The sequence below is a fragment of the Cyprinus carpio genome, chromosome A12 (genome assembly GCF_018340385.1).
Source record: "Cyprinus carpio isolate SPL01 chromosome A12, ASM1834038v1, whole genome shotgun sequence".
In the NCBI taxonomy this organism is placed as follows: domain Eukaryota; kingdom Metazoa; phylum Chordata; class Actinopteri; order Cypriniformes; family Cyprinidae; genus Cyprinus; species Cyprinus carpio.
The window spans coordinates 4028479-4049862 of NC_056583.1; the positions used below are offsets into that span (position 1 = coordinate 4028479).

Sequence of the window (21384 nt, forward strand, 5' to 3'; positions counted from 1 at the left end):
GAAGACAACTATTTTCTCTCTTATATTTAACCTCTTATAGATACTTTGTGAGCTTCATTCTGCAGTTCCAGTTCCATGAGAAATTATGTCAGGTGGCTGGACATACTGGACCTCTGCACAAATGTGATATCTACAGATCCAAAGAGGCTGGAGCTGTTTTAGAGTATGTACTGAATATACAGAGCCACTGCTGGTGGTTTGGATGAAACCACTGTATCATCACGATGAATGGAAGGTCTGTTAAGTGTTGTTTCATTCTGTTTGGAAGGAAAGTCTTGAAGGCTGGCTCTTCAAAGCCTTGGACAGAGGTGCTACAAGAGGCTCTTGGCACTGACAAAATGGATGCCCGACCCCTGATGAGCTATTTTAAGCCAGTTACTACCTGGCTGCAGGAACAGAACAGAAAAATGGGAGAGACGGTGGGCTGGCCTGATTTTAATTGGGTGCCACCAGTACCAGAAGGCTACCCTGAAGACATTGGTAAGCGACACGTGCAAACTATTTTTATTAGGACAGCCACTTGTTAATTTAGTTAATTATATATATATAACACATAACACATTAAATCATGCCCCTGACCTGCACATAAATGCACCAGATGAAAGTGTTATCTTTGATGCAGAGTTTCCGTATCCATGTTTTTTTAGGCTTTTGTAAATGTGTGCTTAATTGTATTGAATGTGCACTTGTAGTGTACTTGAAACCTTGAAAGTAAAATGAAAAAATAAATAAATAAAATAAAAATTACTTGCACATACAGTAATATGGAATTAATGAAATAACAGGCCATTTACAGTAAGTGTACCTAAAGAGTACACCTACACTTTAGGTTTTTAAAAAGTGGACTTTAAAGTACATTTTAAATCATTATGTTTTAATACTTTTAACATTTTGATGTGTTGGCTAACATACTAAAATACATGATTATAATTTTCACTAGTGTGTTCAGTATTACATTTAAAATAAATATATTTTAAATGTACTAAATTGAAACTTAGATGTATCATTTCAAATATATTTAAATAAATTAATTTAAACAGAAACATTAAAGTATATTTTTGTTTACCATTAAATGCTTGTCAGTACATTTAGCAGTAACAACAGAATTATGTAATTATAAAATTACATATGAAGAAGCATTATTAAGCATATTAAGTCCTACTTAAGTTGGTCAAACAAAAATCACTTGTAAGTTCAACTAATTGTTATTCTGTGTACTGTAATTTCACAGTAGTCTAAATTTAAATTTAATTGAAATGAACATGAAATTAAGAGTCTGAAAGCACCACGATCAGTTTGCACTTTAGTATATTGTTTGAAAGCAAAGTATTTCCTTAATGGTGAAATATGCAGTTTCTGAGCTACTAATTCATTTATCTTGAATTTTGGCTTGCAGTTCTGTGACTGCTTCTCAAACCTCTTTAGCAGTCAATGAACAATAAACTGGGTTGAGAGAATGTAACTTGACAGAAAATTTCTCAGAAAAATGAGCAAAACTCATTTTCACGTTTCTGAATGCCTCAGGTAAAATAACAGATGAGATGCTGGCCAAACAGTTCTTAGAGAAATACAACAGCACAGCTGAGGAGGTCTGGAACGCTTACACTGAGGCCTCCTGGACCTACAACACTAACATCACTGAAGCCAACAAGAAGATCATGGTGAGGCCCGGTCTGCTCTCTATTCTACAAACACCGCTCATTCTCAGAGTCTCATGCTGCAATTTTTGGCTTTAGCTGCAAAAAAACTTGGAGATGGCCAACCACACGAAGATCTATGGACTAGAGGCCCGTAAATTCGACACCAGCGACTTCCAGGATAAGTCTGTGAAGAGAATCATGACGAAACTGAGTGACCTTGAGAGAGCTGTGCTTCCGGAAAAAGATCTCATTGAGGTAAGACAGACAGACAGACAGACACACACACACACACACATAGAAAGACAGACAGATACATAGACAGACAGACAGACACACAGACACACACACACACACACACACACACACACACACACACACACATATAAATAGATAGATAGATAGACAGACTGTAGCGGCCCCTTGGCTTGAAAAACATGAGGCAGAGAGCTTTGACGGGTGTTTGCAGTTTTATTTAGCTTCGATGCAATCAACTTCCAGAATGCTGTGATTAATTTAGCTTTTTCCATGCTTCACAGCATTTCAATGCATCCTACTGCACCTTGTATCACCGTAAAACTACACAAATGAAACATAACAGAAGATAAAGTTGAGCAATACGTATACACAGTGTGAAATTCACAGTATTACATGACAATTTACACAAGCAAAGTTACCCCAACACCATTATCACAAAGAAAATAAGAAATAAACAAACTAACATGAAATACATGGTAAACAACATACCTCATCACACTATTGCCAAAGAGGGACACTAAAACACATTCATATATTTCAAATAAACTCAAAACTTTTGCCCTTGTGTGAGCTCGTGCAACACACGTGAAACCCTTCTTTTTCCTGTGCTGCAAACGTCTGTAACCAAGTTAACTGGCGCCCTCTATTGACACCTTCAAATCACCAATCATGTTGTGATAAATTAACTCAAGAAAACAGATTAAATAAATCATACATGATTCCAAACCTAGATGACCGCTCATAAATCAAGAATGTATAATACATTGACAAATCACTCTTTAGAAGGTGTCGGATGCAAGTGTGTCACCTATAACAAATCACTCACTTTCAAGTAGGACCACCAGCTTTTGAATTGGTCTCTCAATGATTGTTGGCTTGGAGTGCTGCTCTTGCTTACTCTTTGGTTCACCTGTTTGAATCTTAACTCGTCTAACCAAGCCATCACTCCCCTGCATGACTTCAACAACTCTACCTAATTGCCAACGGTTTCTCGGCAACATGTCTTCTTTAATGATGACAATGTCATTGACTCTGAGATTCTGCTATGGTATGTGCCACTTCTGCCGTGTGGAAATGTTCAAGAGATACTCTTTTTTCCAGCGGCTCCAGAACAGCTCAATTAAATACTGAACCCTGCGCCACCTTTTTGAAGCATACAGGTCTTCCCTTTGAAATTTCCCAGGAGGAGGGAGAGCAGTCTTAGACTTCATCAAAATGAGGTCCCTTACGAAAAAGATGTTTATTCAAGTGTACTATTAGTATACTTCTTTTAAACTAAAAATAAGAAAGTATGCTTTTAGTTTACTTTTTATGTACTTCTCAGAAATGGGCTTTATGTACTTCTCAGAAATATACTTAAAATGACATTTAAGTATACTTGACTTATACTTACAAAAATAATAAAATACTTAATAAAATAAACTTGAAGTATACTACTTTTTGGCAAGGGGTGGTTTGGGGTTAAAGGTTGCAGAGACTTGGGATTATTTATTTCATCGATTGTCAATGGACGACTGTTGATGATAGACATTGCTTCATAAAACAATGTTCTCAAGGAGGAATCATCAAGTCTACCTGGACACTTAGAAAGTGTGACATTCAGCACACTGCGAACAGACCTTATCTGGCGCTCCCAGACACCTCCGGTGTGACTCGCTGAGGGAGCATTAAAGACGAATTTGCATTGGTTTTCATTCAGAAACAACTCAAGTAACAACTCGATTGAATCAGCTAAGCAAGTTGCAAGTCGTTTCATCAGTGCCTTTGGTTACAAAGGTGTGGGTTATTCTGACCTCAGGGTCACCAACAAGTAGGTTATTTGAAAAGTGAGGTGTTGAATACACTTCTCGTTCCCATAGGAACTTGGGTCCTGACAGCCAGAATGTTGAGGATATATCTGAGGCATAAAGGCCCCTGGAGGCATGGTCGGCTGGATTCTCAGTAGTGCTGACATAAAACCACTGACTTACATCTGTGATTTCCCTGATTAATTGTACACGATTTGCAACAAATAGATGAAACCTTGTTGCTTCATTTTTTATATATGCCAGCACGACCTGCGAATCAGTCCAAAAGAACTCCTGATCGATCTTCATCTCCAGTTCAGTCTTTAACATAGCACTCATTCTGGCAGCAACTACAGCTGCAGACAATTCCAATCTTGCGATACTTAGAATTTTTGTGGGTGCAACTCTAGCCTTGGCCATTACGAGACTGCAGTGTACTTCATCCTTATCATTTTTGAACCTAAGGTAAGAACATGCACCATACCCTAGATTGCTTGCATCCGAGAAGTAGTGCAGTTCTGTCCAAATGATGGTACCAAAGGATGGTGGATGGTAACATCTGGGAATGCTGAAGCATTTCAGCTCCTGAAGACTACTTTTCCACTCCTCCCACCTTGGGATTAGGTCTTCAGGAAGGGTATAATCCCACCCAATGTTTCTACAGCACAGCTCCTGTAGAATAACTTTTCCTTTCAAAAGGAAGGGGGAAACAAACCCAAGAGGGTCATACAAGGAAGCAGTAACCGATAGGATTCCACGGCGTGTTGATGGGTGATCCTTTGGTTTGATGTCAAATCTAAAGGTGTCGTCTTTCACTGCCCACTGAATGCCAAGAATGCATCCTGTTACTTCAGGATTAAGATTGAGCGGTTTGGTGGGTATTGCTCATTCTGAAGGATCTACACAGTGTAAGACTTCCTCTTCATTTGAACTGAACTTATGAAGGTGTAAACCTCCATGCTTGCACAATGCTTGGGCTTCAATAATTAGCTCTTTAGCTTTCTGAATCGATGGGACTGAGATCAATCCATCATCCACGTAGAAGTTCTTCTTGATGAATGATGAAGCTGATGGATACTCAAACTTGCATTGTTCTGCTAAGTATTTGATGCCAAAGTTGGCGCATCCAGGAGAGGAAGCAGCGCCGAAGAGATATACAGCCATTCTGTATTACCGTGGTTCTCCCTGCAAATCTCCGTTCTCCCGCCATAAGAATATTAAATAATTTCTTTCCTTAGGGGGAACAAAGAATTGATGGAACATCTTTTCGATGTCGCATATGACGGCAACAGCTTCTTTCCTGAAGTGGCAAAGGACTCCAACCAAAGAGTTTATCAAGTCTGGTCCAGTAAGCAGTGTATCATTAGGGGAAATACCACGGAATTTTGTGGAGCAATCAAACACCATCCTCAACTTGCTTGGCTTTTGAGGGTGGTAAACCACATGATGTGGTTAGTACCATGCTATTTCTTCCTTAGACAGCGTAGGGGCATCTCCCTTGTTAAACATCTCCTCCATGAAGGCCTTGTAACTCTCATAATACTGCTGGTTGCTCTTCAGCTTTTTCTTTAAGTGCTGTAGTCGTGCAATGGCAAGCTTCTTGTTATTAGGCAGTAAAGGAGAGCTGATATTCTTGAAGGGAAGGGGCAGTGGATAATGTCCATCATCTTTATGCTGAATCACTAAGAAGGCGTATGAAACGGATATCATCCTGAGACACATGTTTGTCCTCTGGATTCTTCTCATTGAAGTTTGACTCTAATACTTTTCTTAAGACATCGTTTGCAGATGGGACTAACATTTCCTTCACTGATGTAAGGGAAACAGGTCAATTTAGCTCAAAGGGAATCATTTAAGATTTTAAAGGGAATTTGAACAGAATCACTGTTTCACGGCTGATCACTGAAACGGCGAGCGATTCACTGAACGAGCTGTTTAACATCAAATCTGCGCTGGATATTAATATCCAAAGTATAGTGAAAACACTATTAATTAGCACAGTAACAAGATCGGCAGTTTAAGACATTAACTTGTGAGCACAAAACACAAGATACTTCTCTTTTCAATATAAATAAGGCTTTATTAGATAAATCTAAGACATATAAACTAATCTAACACATAAGCACACACACTCACACATACGCACAAGTTGCAGGAGGATAGAACGTTAGGAAAGAATGAGTTTAAGAGAATGAAAATGTGAAATCCCAAGTTTACAGCAATACGTGAAATTGCATAGACATTAACAACCATCGATCACTTAATTAACCCTCGCATTGAGTTCATCAATTAGGTTAAAATTATATTAGATAACACCAGTACAGATCAGAGTCTGGAGGTACGTTACTTGTGATGCCTGTGTAACGGGGTTCCCTTTGTTGTCGCTGAAAAGGGGGTTTCCCGAGGTTGCTGATTGGCTGGAAGTTCAGTAGTCGTTGAAGTGACGTCTTGGGAAGCCCGTGGTTGGGCGTAGGCTGAAGATGCGGAGTTGTGGGCTGGTTGAAGTTGAACGGGCACTCGAGGTCAGACTCGGAGACACGGCGTTACAAAACTTAACTCAGAACACGAAACTCTCAAACCGAAAAGAAAAGAAGTAAAGTTTGACGAGACTAGGTGGTGTTTCTTCTCATCGTGGCTAAGTAGCAGCAGGCGTGCAGGCCGAAGCACGCTGGAACGGCGCTCGAAGAACGCTAAAAGTGATGACAAAGCATGACTAAAAGCTAAAGCTAAAAGCCGGCATGACTGATAGCAAAAGCTAAACGAAAGCTAAACGCTAAAAGCAAAGATTTGATGGTGTCCTGAGTATTTAAAACTGGCCTTTTGGCCACACCTCAAATGTTGTCTTGACCAATTAGATATTGTCTTTTCTCAGGGTGTTCCGATGTTTGTCCCACCCATTCATAAATCATATGTTATCTTATCAAGCTCGTGGTCCGAATTTTCCCGCTCTTGCAGGGTATAATTTGGACATGATTCCTATAAGAATATGATACATTTGACAAATAACTGATGGTCAGAAACGTTTCAAGCAAGAATATTTGAACACACACATACTAAACATGAATATGATCCCTTAAGCTATTCAAGAGTTATTTAAATAGACATACACAATAAGTGATTAGAAACATTAAAATCAAATGTGTCGGTTACATAAATGATATGGAGTTAAGCAATGGACTGATATCCATTTAGAAGTCTTTTTTGAGTTCATTTTGGTGCATATATGCATTGGAAGGCATTCTCTGTGCCATTCTGGGGAGTAAGGATATGTCCTGTGGAGACCAGAGGGGTTAACAGGTCTCCTTAGGAATTTCAGTCTGGTTTTGCTAGGTGGTGGGGAAGTCAATCCAACGATCTTGTTTACTCTCATGGCTTTACATGTGAGGGTCAGACTGTCCATCTCTTCGATTACTTGCCCCAAAATAGACAATCTCTTCTTCGAATTGAAATTGTCAATAATTGTTCTAATGGTGTTAATGTTGAAAGCTGTTCTGTGAAAGAGTTGGTTATCAGACTGTGGTGCTAGGAGTTGATTTTACAACATCCTGCCTTTCTGTGGAATTCGGCTCATGTTTCAACCAGGCTCCCGATCGAATCTTTAATTTGTCTGGTTCACGCTACACTGAGATTCGATGAACAAAGCTTTGGTTCCCTTGCCTGTCTAGATTCGGATTACAAAGGCCTATGATGCTCCATCCAAGCGTTGTTTTCTGTGCAAACGGCTCATTTTCACCACCAGTTATTACCTTTAAAGGAGCCAATGCCGAAGGACAATCATATCCAATCAACAAACCTATGTCACAGCTCTGAAGAGGTGACAACTCAGTAGCTATGTGCTTAAGGTGAGGCCATTGCAACGCTGTCTTTCTAGTTGGAATGTAAGCCTTGTCTACAGGAATAAAATCGCAAGTATAGGCTTGCGGAACCTGAATGTGTTTCTCACTAGGGAGTTCTCTGACCCTTAGGCCTCTGACTTTACAACTTGTAGTAAGAGTATCAGTAGCTGTCATAGTGCTAAGTCTCAACTTCACTGCTTCACTGCTTACATGTAGCTCATCAAGAAAATCCTTTAAAATGAAAGTTGAATCGCTCTGTGTGTCAAGTAGAGCATATGTGAGAATTTCATTTTGTGGCTCCTCTGCAGGTGAAATGAAGACAGGAACAATGCTAGACATAGCAGAAGCATGTTGCGTTAGGTCATGAGATGTGACCCTTAGGGTTTCCTGACTGGTGTCTTCTACAATAGGAGCAGAATCAGATTTCAGTGTACTCACATTGTCTTTGTCTCACTCTTCATGTAAGCAAGTTGGGTGGCACAGGCCACATGTACCACAAGTATGTCGTCTTTTGCAGTCTTTGGTGACATGCCCCTTCCTTAAACATCCAAAGCAGAGGTGGTTCTCACGAATGAAAGATCTTTTATCACCTGTTGATTTTGCTGCATAGACAGGACATTTGGCAATATTGTGCGTTTCATCCTTACAAGCAGAGCATGGTGGGGTTGGTTTGAATTCTGGTCTCTTTAGTGTTGGACCCTGCACTTGAGCTCTTGTGTTGAGAGACTTGGCTCTCTTGGGGAATCTCTCATCTGAAGCATTAGAACTCATCAAAAGTGAAGAGGTGACAGGATTGCAAGCTATCTTAGATTCCTTCTTTAAAAACTCAGTGAACCGTTTAAAGCTCGGATAATCACCAGATTCATCCAATTCTTCCACCATGATTTTGTTCCATTTACGCACAATCCATTCAGATAATTTCTTGAGTAGTTTGTAATTTTCCTCACAATCATTTAGGATATCCAAACCTTTTACGTGAGGAACTGCTTCCACACAGCCTTGTAGAAAACCTGTGAATTCTCGCAGTGAAAGAGGATCATTGGTGCCAATCTTAGGCCATTTCATAAGCCTTTCTCGAAAGGCTTTTTGAACAATGAAGGAATTTCCATATCTCTCTTCAAGAACCTTCCAGGCACCCTGGTATGCATCTTCTGAGTTTCTATAAAAGAATCCTTCCACAGCCTTTCGGGCTTCTCCAGCAAGATAGAACATCTCACTCGCAGAAATTGACTTGTGATCGATAAGTACGGTAAAGGATATTTTCAAGTCTATAAACTTTATTGGATCACCAGTGAAAGTTGTTGGTTCTGGGATGGGTAATCGACTTATACTCAGGGAGTTAATTAATGCTTGAGTTAAGCTTGCTGTCTCTTGAGTCATCTGTGCCTGTTGAGGTGCTTGATGAGGATGGAAAGACTCAGCCTCGGGATTTAGCTGGGGTTTGCGATCAGCCTCTATCCAGTTAGGTCTAGTTATTGACTCTTTTCTCCTCATAGTCTTCAAAATTTCCCTCAAAATCATTGTATACTTTTACGCGAGCTGCAGCCTCGTTCTCTCTCCTCCTCAAGCCTTAGGGACACTTCTGTTTCTCTTTGTTTAATTTCTGCTAGCATTTTTGCTTCATTTAACTTCCAGTCATTTTCTATCTTTTATAGTCCTACTTGCTGGTCAGAGATTTCTTGCATGGCCTTTGCTTGCTCTATTTTGGCTGCAAGTTCTGCTTCAGTATCAGCTCGCTTACTGGAAGTTTTGGAGGAAACTTTTGATTGGCTTTCTAAACTTGGTGATGACTCTGAGATTACGGTTAGTGTTTGTGCAACCAAAGATAGATTCATACTCATCTTTGTTTAATATTTGTTTCACTTAACAAGTTCTTTATGAATCTCATCAGAGGTTTCTATTCTGTAACTCACCAGATCACAAATTTCTGCAGTCAATGTGGCACAAGCATCAACTCTTTTAACAATTTCTGGTTTGCAGTATGATTGCGCAGCAAGGAAGCATAACACTGGTTAACTACATCTTGACTGCCTTGAATAGTTCTTTGGATTTGATAGAGATCTTCATGGGAGCATAAAGTTTTTATTTTGGATCTACTTTCCTTAGCTGACTGCTTCCAGGAGTCATAAGCTTTGTTAAAGGCTTTCTGATGCTTCTTTGCTTCCTGATAATGCATCTCCAGCCCCTTCTCTGTTAGACTTCCCTTTCGTGAACTCGATCTAATTTGTTGCCTTCATAGGGGAATACTTGAGTCCTCTGCTGGTAATGACATTTGACTTGCTTGCTAAGTGGTTTTCTTAGTTGTGTCTTCCATTGTTGTCTGTCTTTAACTATAAGGAGCAGTAACCTACTCGCATCAGACCTCTGTAATTTAGTCACTCAGTTGTGTAGCAAACATGTATATGGCAAATGTCATGCAAGAGCTCTACTGATTTTCAGCATTCAGACAATTGTAGAAATTATTTTGCATAACAACATATGTCAACATATAGACATTACATTGCATAAATGAAGTAAACGCAACCTAAACCAACATCTGAATTTAGTATATGCCTTGAGAATCACATGCACAAAGTAAAAATTCCTATTAGTAACCTTTAGTGATCAATCTTACAAACCTCTTTACTTTAAATCTTGAAACTCTCAATTTTACACTTTAAAATGTTTTTAAATGTCTGAAGTCTTCTTTTTATAATAAAAGGTTCAACTTGCAAGATCACATTTATGAATGAGAGGTGTATTTGTGATTCGTTTCATTTATCTTACTTTTAACTGAAGATAAATTCTGCATCTGTGCTTTGAATTGCTGTTCACTTCTAAACTTTGGATGTGCAGAGCTCTTGAGTTGGCCGTTCCACATGGCAATCAGTCTCTTTGCACAACCCGATGAAGTGTCGGACTCATGAGATGAAACAGCAACTCGATGCGATGAAAGCCTCAGATGGAGCGTCACCCTCACGCGATGAAACAGCAGCACGATGCAATGAAGGCCTCATATGTAATGGAGACCCTTACCAAAAAGTAGTATACTTCAAGTTTATTTTATTAAGTATACTTAAGTAAAGTTCAAGTATATTTAGCCTTTTTGTAAGTATAAGTCAAGTATACTTAAATGTAATTTTAAGTATATTTCTGAGAAGTACATAAAGCCCATTTCTGAGGAGTACATAAAAAGTAAACTAAAAGCATACTTTCCTATTTTTAGTTTAAAAGAAGTATACTAATAGCACACTTGAATAAACTTTTTCGTAAGGAGAGTTTTACTGTAGCGGCCCCCTTGGCTTGCAAAACATGAGGCAGAGAGCTTTGACGGGTGTTTGCAGTTTTATTTAGCTTTGATGCAATCAACTTCCAGAATGCTGTGATTAATTTAGCCTTTTCCGTGCTTCACAGCATCTCAATGCATCCTACTGCACCTTGTATCACCGTAAAACTACACAAATGAAACATAACAGAAGATAAAGTTGAGGAATACGTATACACAATGTGAAATTCACAGTATTACATGACATAATTTACACAAGCAAAGTTCTGCCAACACCATTATCACAAAGAAAATAAGAAATAAACAAACTAACATGAAATACATGGTAAACAACATACCTCATCCCGCTATTGCCAAAGAGGGACACTAAAACACATTCATATATTTCAAATAAACTCAAAACTTTTGCCCTTGTGTGAGCTCGTGCAACACGCGCGAAACCCTTCTTTTTCCTGTGCTGCAAACGTCTGTAACCAAGTTAACTGGCGCCCTCTATTGACGCCTTCAAATAAAACTAATTAAAGGGCAAGCGGTCATTACACAGAAAGACAGACAGACAGACAGACAGATAGATAGATAGATAGATAGATAGATAGATAGATAGATAGATAGACAGATAGATAGATAGATAGATAGATAGATAGATAGATAGATTTTATACTGATATACTGATATTTATTACATTCTGAAAGTCTACATTTTTGGCTGTGGTAACTGACAACAGATTACATTTCTTTTGTTGGAGCTGAACTTGGGCTTTTTGAAAGACTATTACTTCTAATTTTTTTCCATGTTCATAGTACAATAATTTGCTAGCATCCATGGAGACCCTGTACAGCACAGCCACAGTCTGCAAGGATGAAGCTAAGTGTCTACCTCTAGATCCAGGTGAGTTCATTTCTATTCATTTTTCTATACCATTTCAGAGTTTGGGTTCAGCTTTTATTATTGTTATTATTATTATTATTATTAAACAAGGATGCATTAAACTGATCAAAAGTGATAGTAAAGACATTTATAATGTTACAAAATATAATATTTCAAATAAATGCTGTTCTTTTGAACTTTCTATTAATCATAAATTTATCAAAAGTGTATATATATATATATATATATATATATATATATATAAAATTTCTGTAATAATATTTCACAGTGCTGTTTTTACAGTATTTTTTAACAAATAAATGCAGGCTTTGTGAACATGTGACTTTTAAAAACATTGAAAAAACTCACAGACTCCAAACATTTTTTAACACTTTTATATAAGATTTTAAAGAAATTGTTTTATTAGACGTTTTCAAAGTTATGCTTATGCTGCGCAAAAACTCACTGTGCTTTTTTTCTGTCTTTGTTATTTATGCTAACTGTAAACTATTCGCAGTAGAACAGTGAACAATGAAAGTGCTTTCAAAGTCTGTTTTTCATATCACAGCCTGCCAAACTGATTACTATAACCCCCTTATGCTGTTTTTGATGTGTTTGTGTTTTGTTTTCCAGATTTGAATAAGATCATGGCCGAGTCCAGGGATTATGACGAGCTGCTGTTCGCCTGGCAGGGTTGGCGTAATGCCTCGGGCAGAGAGCTCCGCAACAGCTACAAGAGATATGTGGAGCTTGCCAACTTAGCTGCAAAGAGCAATGGTAAGTGCCTGAAAATAAAACACTTTTTGTATGAGGATCTCTTGCAACACAAAACAGCCGGAGAAAGATAATATCTTTTAGTGAATTTAGTTTTCAGGCTACATTTTACAAACTTTTTCCAAGTGGCAATAAACAATGACTCATATTAAGAATAGTTCATGAGAGCTTTGAATGAAGCTCTAATGTTGTTTGGTTGTCCAATAGGTCACACGGATAATGGGGCATTCTGGCGTTCCTTGTATGAGACCCCCACCCTTGAAGAGGATCTAGAGGCCTTGTGGAAAGATCTAGAGCCGCTATACCTCAACATTCATGCCTATGTCCGCAGGGCACTGTACAAGAAATATGGACCAGAACACATCAACCTTAAAGGACCAATTCCAGCTCATCTTCTCGGTGAGAGATGAAATATACATACTGTAATAAAATGATTTTACTTTTTATTGTAAGATGCTTTGATTAGTAAATGTCTTACCAAAAACAAGTAATACATGTGACATGCTATCTAGACTAACAGAATTCCTCATTTAAAAACTGGCTTCGTTTTACTTCATGGGAATTTAAATTTGAATAGGAATCAGGAAAAATTGCAATTTTTAAAATAAATATCAACATAGAAAATCAATCAACAGAGGAATTTTGTTAGCTTCAGGTTTTATCCCAAACTTGTGTCTTGTGACAATACCATCTCACAGGAAAACGTACTGTAACTATTTTACAAGATGGCATTTTCATGTTATTTAATTGGAAATTTATGATTTTGAGACAAATAAGCATGAATGTGCACCCCTAAACATAACTATCACTGGGCTGGAAGCAGATCATATGAAAATGTGTCAACAGGTGACCAATTTGCCAAAATGTACTGTAAAATAACGATGAATTACCATAAGATTGTGTTGGACAAAACCTAAATGATTACACTTTTGACTAATTATGCCTATTTTTTCTGAATCTATATTCCTTACAATTAACGTCTAACTTATTAAAATTGAAGAAATTATATATTTTTGCATTCTGGGTGTAGTGTTGTTCCACCATTATCCACTACTGTATAAAAGTAGAGTAGAGTAGAGTAGAGTAGAACGCAGGGCTCCAGGCTAACATTTGACAGCAGTGGCAATGGTGCCACTAAGTTCTACTTTTTTTAATTATGTAAAAACATTTTAATTACTAAATTACTACATGTAAAGCACTGAGATGCAGATCAAATTAACTTTTAACAACAGTATTGCGCAAAAACCTAATTTTTATATGGGAAATTTTAAATATTCTACTCTGTAGTATCACACTGAACTGACCGACAGCTTCAGTGATTATAAAAGAAACAATCTTGCTTTCTGTGCAATTCAGTAATAATTTGAAGAACTTTTTGATTTTCATGAGACTTTGTGAACTTCATACTTCAGTACAAAAAGTGTCAGACTTTGACAAGAAATTATTTCTTGATGATTTGATATTAATTGAATCCACGCAATGGGTTGTGGTCAGTCTTAGATCACTGGAAAACCATCCGGGGACGTTTTGAATACTCCTTACTCAAATCATGCTATTATTTGGGACACACAAATTCTAATTTTAAATACTACTTAGGATGGATAGTATGTGAATTGAGACACAGCAACTGGATTTATGGAGAAAGCTTATGGAGAAGTTTTTTTCCATAATATGGTGGTTGTGTGCACACACCGTGGACACATAATTATGTTCAAAAACAATGTCAAAGTGAATTATGCATAATATGTCCCCTGTAAACGGCCAGCAGCCTAATAAACCTGCTACTGTCTGTGTCATTAAAGTCCATCAAACAATAAAGAAAAGGAGAAAATCACTCACTGCTTTTGACTGAATAGCTTTAATAATAATAATAATATAATATATATATATATATATATATATATATATATATATATATATATATATATATATATATATATATAGAATTCATACAATGAAGACTAGTGTGCACCATTTAATTTCTACATTTGACTATTCAGCAGTACTATAAACCTGTATCTACACTTTTGATTTTGTTTTTTGTTTTCATTTTATTTTATCTTGCAATTTTTTTGTCTTGTCTTCTCTAGAGACATGATATAACAGTTTTATTCATCAAGCAGTGGATACCATTTTATTTATTTATTTTTTAATTTCTTGTGCACTGAAATACAATTTCTCATATATATTTTCTTTTTCTTTTTATCAGCATGTCCCCTTAGGGGCTCCATATTCATATGACAGCATCTTACTGTGATCTTAGTGTAAAACTCTACATTGTGCTATAGCCTTATCCATTTCAATTTAGAAGGCTTTATGTGTCTTCACACATGCTAATAGTGGGGTATTAATGTATATGTGTGAAAACTCATAGGTGAGGGAATCAATTAAAGTTTCAAACTGGTGCTCTGATCTGCTTCTTTTGTCAGTCTTTCTTTTTCTTTTACTGCCCTGTTTCTCAGTCTGACCTGCTGCGTTTAGGTCCAAACTGAATGCATCTCCATGTGATGCTGGAGGATAAAAGTCAGGGTCTAATTTGATCCTTTTCAGTTCGCTGCACACTGTTCTGCCATTATTCTCCCTTTTCCTTTTAACACCCTGATCCAGCTTAACAGTGTGAGATGGTCCAGGCTGTTCATCATCTATGATGTTCCCTTTCATTGGTGATCGTCCAGGTCTGACCTCAAAATTGTTGAGGTGAGACAGTCCAGGCTGTTCTTCATCTTTGCTGGACCCTTTCATAGGTGTCTCCCCACATGCTGCTGGTGGGGTACTAATATACATGCAAGAAAATGCAGAGGTGAGGGAATCAATCCAAGAATCAAACTGGAGGTCTGATCTTCTCCTTTTCCACTCTACGCTGTCTGATCTGCCAGATTTATAAATTTTTCGTTTAACACTCCATCTCATCTCAGCCTGACTGCCTGAGCTTAGGTCAGAACTGGATGAGTCTCCAAGTAGTGCTAGGGAAGAAAAGCCTGGGCTGAGGGAATCCATTGAATAATCAGAAGCAGAGTGGTGGTCTGATCTGCTCATTTTTCGTTCTCTGCTCTCTGATCTGCCAGAATTGCCCCTTTTTCTTTTAACACCCCGTCTCATCTCAATCTGACGACCTATGCTTAGGTCAGAACTGGAAATGTCCCCAAGTGATGCTGTAGAAGAAAAGCCTGAGCTGGTTCTGTTAGACATCTTAACTAATCTGGTGCTGTTAATCTACTGATTAACCGCAAACTGGTAGTTTATCAGAGGAAGTCTGATATTCTGACTCTACTGCAGTTATGAGCCTCAGATTCACCTGGTTTAAAGCTTCTGGAATGTTGGCTGTGATGTCATAGGTGTGCATCATTTGAATAATCCTTGTTTAAAAAACAACATCTGAACAGCTGTGCCTGTTCTAAAATGATCTTCTTTGAAGGTGTGTATTTGTGTGTGTGTGTTAGAGCTGTGTAATATGGACAAAATAATCACATTTCCATTCTTTTAATGGATATCGTGTTTTTATTTGAGATTTTGGTCATTGTTTTCTTTTGTTCACACATTACCTTCAAATTTGTATTTCAGTGTGTAAGACCATTTTCAGAATAAAATATGACAGAATGAACTACCTGATAAATAAAATGATCATAACTCTAGAACAGAGAAATACATTAATATTACAAGACAAAATAAACTTAATTCTGATCATAAAAAATAAATATATCTTACTGTAAGTGTCGGTACAGGAATTTAGTGTTTCTGAATAATCAAATGTAAATGTAAAATGGTGCATAGTCTTCATTGTATATATTAAATATACACTCGTTTTTATTGCAGCTGCTGAAGTTATTCAGTCAAAAGCAGTGAGCAATTTTAGTCTTTTGTTTTGTTGTTTTATTTGCTTTTTTGATGAAGATTGGGGAAGGTTTATTAAGTTAATTTCAAGACCTAATCCAATATCCTTACACATCTGATTTTCTCCCAATTGTTTACATTCATTAAAGACATAAACAAATATGTTTTACTTGAAATACTCTCTATGATGGGCATGCTTGACAATTTTGTGTGTATTTGACCATTTTAGTGAAAGAAGCTTGCAAAAGAGAGCTCAATTCAGCACTCTGAAGTGACAGACGGCTTTATGTGCAAATACAGTAATTAGTTTTTTCATTTTTCAATTTTTTAAACCTGAACAACATGAACAACAAGATGAAATCTACATAATTTCTGTCCAGATGTTTTTTTCTTCTTCAGGGTTTACATTGATATTCTGTACTTGTTTGCGGCAACTCCAAAGCAAACGACAGGATTTAATGTGCTTTCAAAACCATCAAGCATGTGGGAAACTGTGTGTAATTGTGTTTGTGCGTACGCAATGGTTCCACATGAATGGAGATTAAATGGCTTGGAATTCCAAGCCCAGTGGTTTCCTCCAGTTCCACCGGTCAGAGATAATGCTCCATCTCTCACATCCTGCCTTTCTTTTCTTTGTTCGGTTTTTCTCAGGAAATATGTGGGCCCAAACGTGGTCTGCTATCATGGACCTTGTCATTCCGTACCCTGATGCCACACAAGTAGATGCCACGCCAGCCATGATTGCCAAAGTAAGATTACAACTATAAACACATTCTTCAATCTATATCTATTCCCACAATCTGAACTCTTCTGAAAGCAGTGGCTGTTTATATTAAGTGTCAAAGAACATGCTGTTTACACTGAGTGAAAATAGTGGTACATAATCTTTGAACCAAGTGTTGTATCTTGTAGCATCTTGTTTACATGGAGTGCAAATAGGTATGATAGATACGTTTTATGCCACCATGCACATACAAACTGTTTGGAAATGTAAACTGCTATTTCCTAAAATAAAAGCAAAATACATAAATAACTAACTATGTCTTTTTCTAGTAATGTGCAATGGCATATGAAGGACACACATGCCACTCATTGATCAATATCTAACATACTGTACCTGTAAATGTCTGTAACCATGTTCTCTGATTGTGAGGTGCTCTTTGGTTCTTCAGGGTTGGGACCCCAAACGGATGTTCGAGGAATCGGACCGGTTCTTCACTTCTCTGGGTCTTCTGCCCATGCCTCCAGAGTTCTGGAACAAGTCCATGCTGGAAAAACCAACAGATGGACGTGAAGTAGTCTGTCATGCATCTGCTTGGGACTTCTACAACCGCAAAGACTTCAGGTACGTTAATCATATAACAGTAAGATGATCCACACTACAGCAGGTGAGGTTTGAGGTTTTAAAAGTATACTGTATATTTTTAAAAACTGTACTTGCAGAAATACTGTTCATTTGATGAAGGGAGGATGTTAGAGCTGTAAAGACATCTGGAACAAAAACTGTCTAGCCTTTTCCTTCCCACGTGCTGTCTTGTAAATTTCACTGTTAACTTTTCCCATCCTCGTACCATCTCTAGGATCAAGCAGTGCACAGTGGTGACCCTGGACGACCTCATCACTGTGCACCATGAGATGGGCCACGTTCAGTACTTCCTGCAGTATAAGGATCAACCCATCGCTTTCCGCGACGGCGCCAACCCTGGATTCCACGAGGCCATTGGTGACGTTATGGCCCTATCAGTTTCCACACCTAAACATCTTCAGAGCATTGGCCTGCTGGACAAGGTGGAGGACAATAAAGGTACGGCTCATACATCTATAAAGAAGCACATGAAATGCTAGTTCAAACCCTAAGTGTCTTACTGGTCTGTAGAAAGCACCATCAACTTCCTGATGAGCATTGCCTTGGATAAGATTGCCTTCCTGCCTTTTGGCTACCTGATGGACCAGTGGAGGTGGAAGGTATTTGATGGAAGGGTCTCAAGCTCAGAGTACAACAAAGAGTGGTGGAACATGAGGTGATTTTTCTTCTATTAATCCACACTGTTAAAGGGATAGTAGCTAGAGCTAGAGGAAAACGAGGACTAACAAAACGTGGATAAATAAACCAAAAGTAGGGTAAATAAACCAAAAGTAGGACTGTACACTTAATCAAATCGCAATATGGGCTACTGTCTGTGATTAATATGAGATCAGCATGTTCGTGGAAGTGACGGCGTGTCTTTGTGAATTACATACTGAATCACATGTGACACTTGTGGTGTTTTCAGCCTCTGTCGTCTTACTATACGAGGACATGAACACATGAACTTCATCTCAAGAGCCTCTCTGAGGCTACATTTACATGACAATGATGTAGTCAAAAACTTTTGACTTTTATTTGTGTTAAATAACACATAATTCTGTCTTTATCTTTTCGATGCCGTCCGACCATTCTCAGTCCTTGCATGAGCTCATGGAAAGAAGTAAATGAACATGAAGCCTTTTAGTCTGCTCACAAACTTCTTTCCCGTTTATTATTACATTCACACATTATATAGTTGCATTGCAAAGGGTGGTGTAGTGGTTTATCCAATAAGCATTGTACACTACACCATATAGGAATGTCTAGCAAACAAGGGGTTTTCCCTCCTGCTGCCTCTAGAGCCCGTACATCTGTATGTTATATAGAATGGAAGTATGGTCAGGAATTTCTGGACATATTAGGCATACTCTTGGCCAAGGATACTCTGAGCAGAAGGACAGACCAAACTCAATAACCTTCGGACCTATAGCCCCCGTCCTGGTCTGAACATCTGAACTCATGAGGAAATATGCATGTGTGCGCATACATTGAGGTATAGAAAGAGAACACAGAAGGGAGGAGGGAGCAAGACAGAAGAAAAGGAGTAAGAAGGGAGGAGGGATTGCAGAGAGGCACAAAACATCTGGCAGAGAGCATAAAATAATCTAACAATTTGGTAAAGTACTTTTTGGTAAAGTTTTTCCCTTGCATTTTTAAAAAGTTTCTGGTATATACGACAACATTTTCAAAACAATTTGAGTTTACACATATCCGTGAAAATGGCCAAAAACGCTTTATTACACATGCCAGGCCAGTAGTTAGCACTGTCACCTTGTTAGTAAACAGTACCTGTAGGAAAGTGATGATTATATTTTGTGTATGATTCGTCTCCGCTGTTGGTTGTAATATTAGTGAAGTGATGCCGCATTCCAGGCAACCCGTAACTCATGTTTTTCCAACCTTCTACCAGTGAAAGTGCACCGGAACGGCAGTCAAACCCGTGACTTCCCACCCGTGAACTCGTACTAGATCGATGTACTCCCAGTTCCTCGTTCTGATGTCACATAGCCCGCGAAACAACAATGGCAGCCCCTACGGATAATATTGAACGGATGCGGTCTTTATGCAAGTGGTACATGGTGAGAAATAGACTTTAGGACAATATAACGTTGCAATAAAATTAATAATCTAGCTACAATTCCTTGCACTCAGGCAGTTTGGCGTGACTTGCCTGGAACTCTACAAAGTCGTGAGTTGTGGTTTGAAGTTGTGACTTACGGGCTCAAAAACCTGCCTGGAACACGTCAACAATCCACACTTTGCTGAAGAAGCTTTAACTAACTCTTGAGCAGCAACAACAGTACCACGTACTCCACCATTGTTGTGTATGTTTGTTCACGCTTGCCTTTAAAATTGACATGTACAGTGCATGTCTACATACCTAACATGTACTACGCATGCGCATAATGTCACCGTTTTCAAAGATTCACGTTTTGGGTGTTTACACGGAAATGATAATGATAACGGTGGCGTTTTCAAAAACTTGCACTTTGAAACCCATTTTCAAAAATATGCGTTTTCAGTCCCCAAAAAGCCGTTGTCGTGTAAATGAACAGGCAAAACACATAAAAAATTTCTCATTTTTGGATTAAAATGTCAGTCACTTCACCCGCATTTCACCATAAAACAATTGTCAGAGTAACTTAGTGGGTGCTTTTGAAGAACTGCTTTGTGAAGCTTCGAAACCTTTGCGAATAATTTATTTTGAACCAATGGTTCGGAGCGCGTATCAAACTGCCATAGTCACGTGATTTCAGTAAACGAGGCTTCGTTACGTCACAACTGTTTAGAAATGTTTCTAAATTTCAGTGATTGGTATTCTTTATATTTAAGATTTTTAAAATTGGAATTAATGTATTATAATTTCAATAAGACATTTGCAGTGGGTTTGTAAAAGCTGTTTTTATGCATGTTTGGGCTGAGTTTTTGTTGTAGTTACACAAGCTGTTTCTCACTTCCAAGAACACATCTTTGTGAGAATTAAGATGCACTATGATCTTGTTGCTCAACTGACCATCCGAGCACAGTAGTGGCCAATAAATACAACATATAATATTGGTTCAACGGCTCTGATGCACTCAACTGTCACAGTTTTAATTGCATGGAAGGGGGAGGGGCTATCAGACTCCGATTATGAATGTCAAAATAACCTTATATAATTCATGCACTACATGGTTGAGTTCATAGTGCATAAATACATAGTGTATAAAAATGTATAGTGTGTCATTTGGGATGTAGCTAATCTCTGGTTTGTGTCAAAGGTCGCAAACATGTAAAAAAAAAAAAGTTCAGATTAACTTGAAGAAATTATAACAAATATATTAGTATTGTACAGTAAAATGTAGAATAATAATAAGATTAATAATACAGTTTATTTAAAAAATTTATATTACATAAATTTGTATTATTGTATTAAATAAATGCTTCAATACATCATATTGTCATTTAATTGATGCTTTGATCCATATCAAGGTATTGTTACACCGCTAGTTATTGTTGTTTGCTAATCAGTTATATAAACATTAAATCTGTGCAATATGTAAAGTTTGTACCAGAGCTAAATTTGTGTATTTTACTGTAACAGAATGAAGTACCAGGGATTGTGTCCACCAGTACCGCGCACTGAGGAAGACTTCGACCCTGGTGCAAAGTTCCACATCCCAGCTAATGTGCCCTACGTCAGGTAGACAACAAAAAATATATCACTAATGTGGAAATACTGTATCTTGCATCTATCATGTTACACAACTTGTGCAATCAAATAAGCCCTTGGATTGACCGT

The 21384-nt window shown here is 37.9% G+C and overlaps 1 protein-coding gene across 1 annotated transcript in view; it reads left to right on the forward strand.

Moving 5' to 3' along the window:
- The window catches only part of LOC109099167 (angiotensin-converting enzyme-like), a 36333-nt gene that overhangs the window by 13205 nt on the left and 1744 nt on the right, over positions 1-21384 (forward strand). Inside the window, exons 11-22 of the mRNA XM_042767200.1 lie at positions 41-163; positions 269-480; positions 1525-1661; positions 1737-1895; positions 11584-11671; positions 12284-12427; positions 12632-12823; positions 16907-17004; positions 17428-17600; positions 17836-18059; positions 18132-18276; positions 21187-21285. Of these exons, the coding sequence (XP_042623134.1) occupies positions 41-163; positions 269-480; positions 1525-1661; positions 1737-1895; positions 11584-11671; positions 12284-12427; positions 12632-12823; positions 16907-17004; positions 17428-17600; positions 17836-18059; positions 18132-18276; positions 21187-21285 (1794 nt within the window). The remainder of the gene's footprint in view (positions 1-40; positions 164-268; positions 481-1524; positions 1662-1736; positions 1896-11583; positions 11672-12283; positions 12428-12631; positions 12824-16906; positions 17005-17427; positions 17601-17835; positions 18060-18131; positions 18277-21186; positions 21286-21384) is intronic.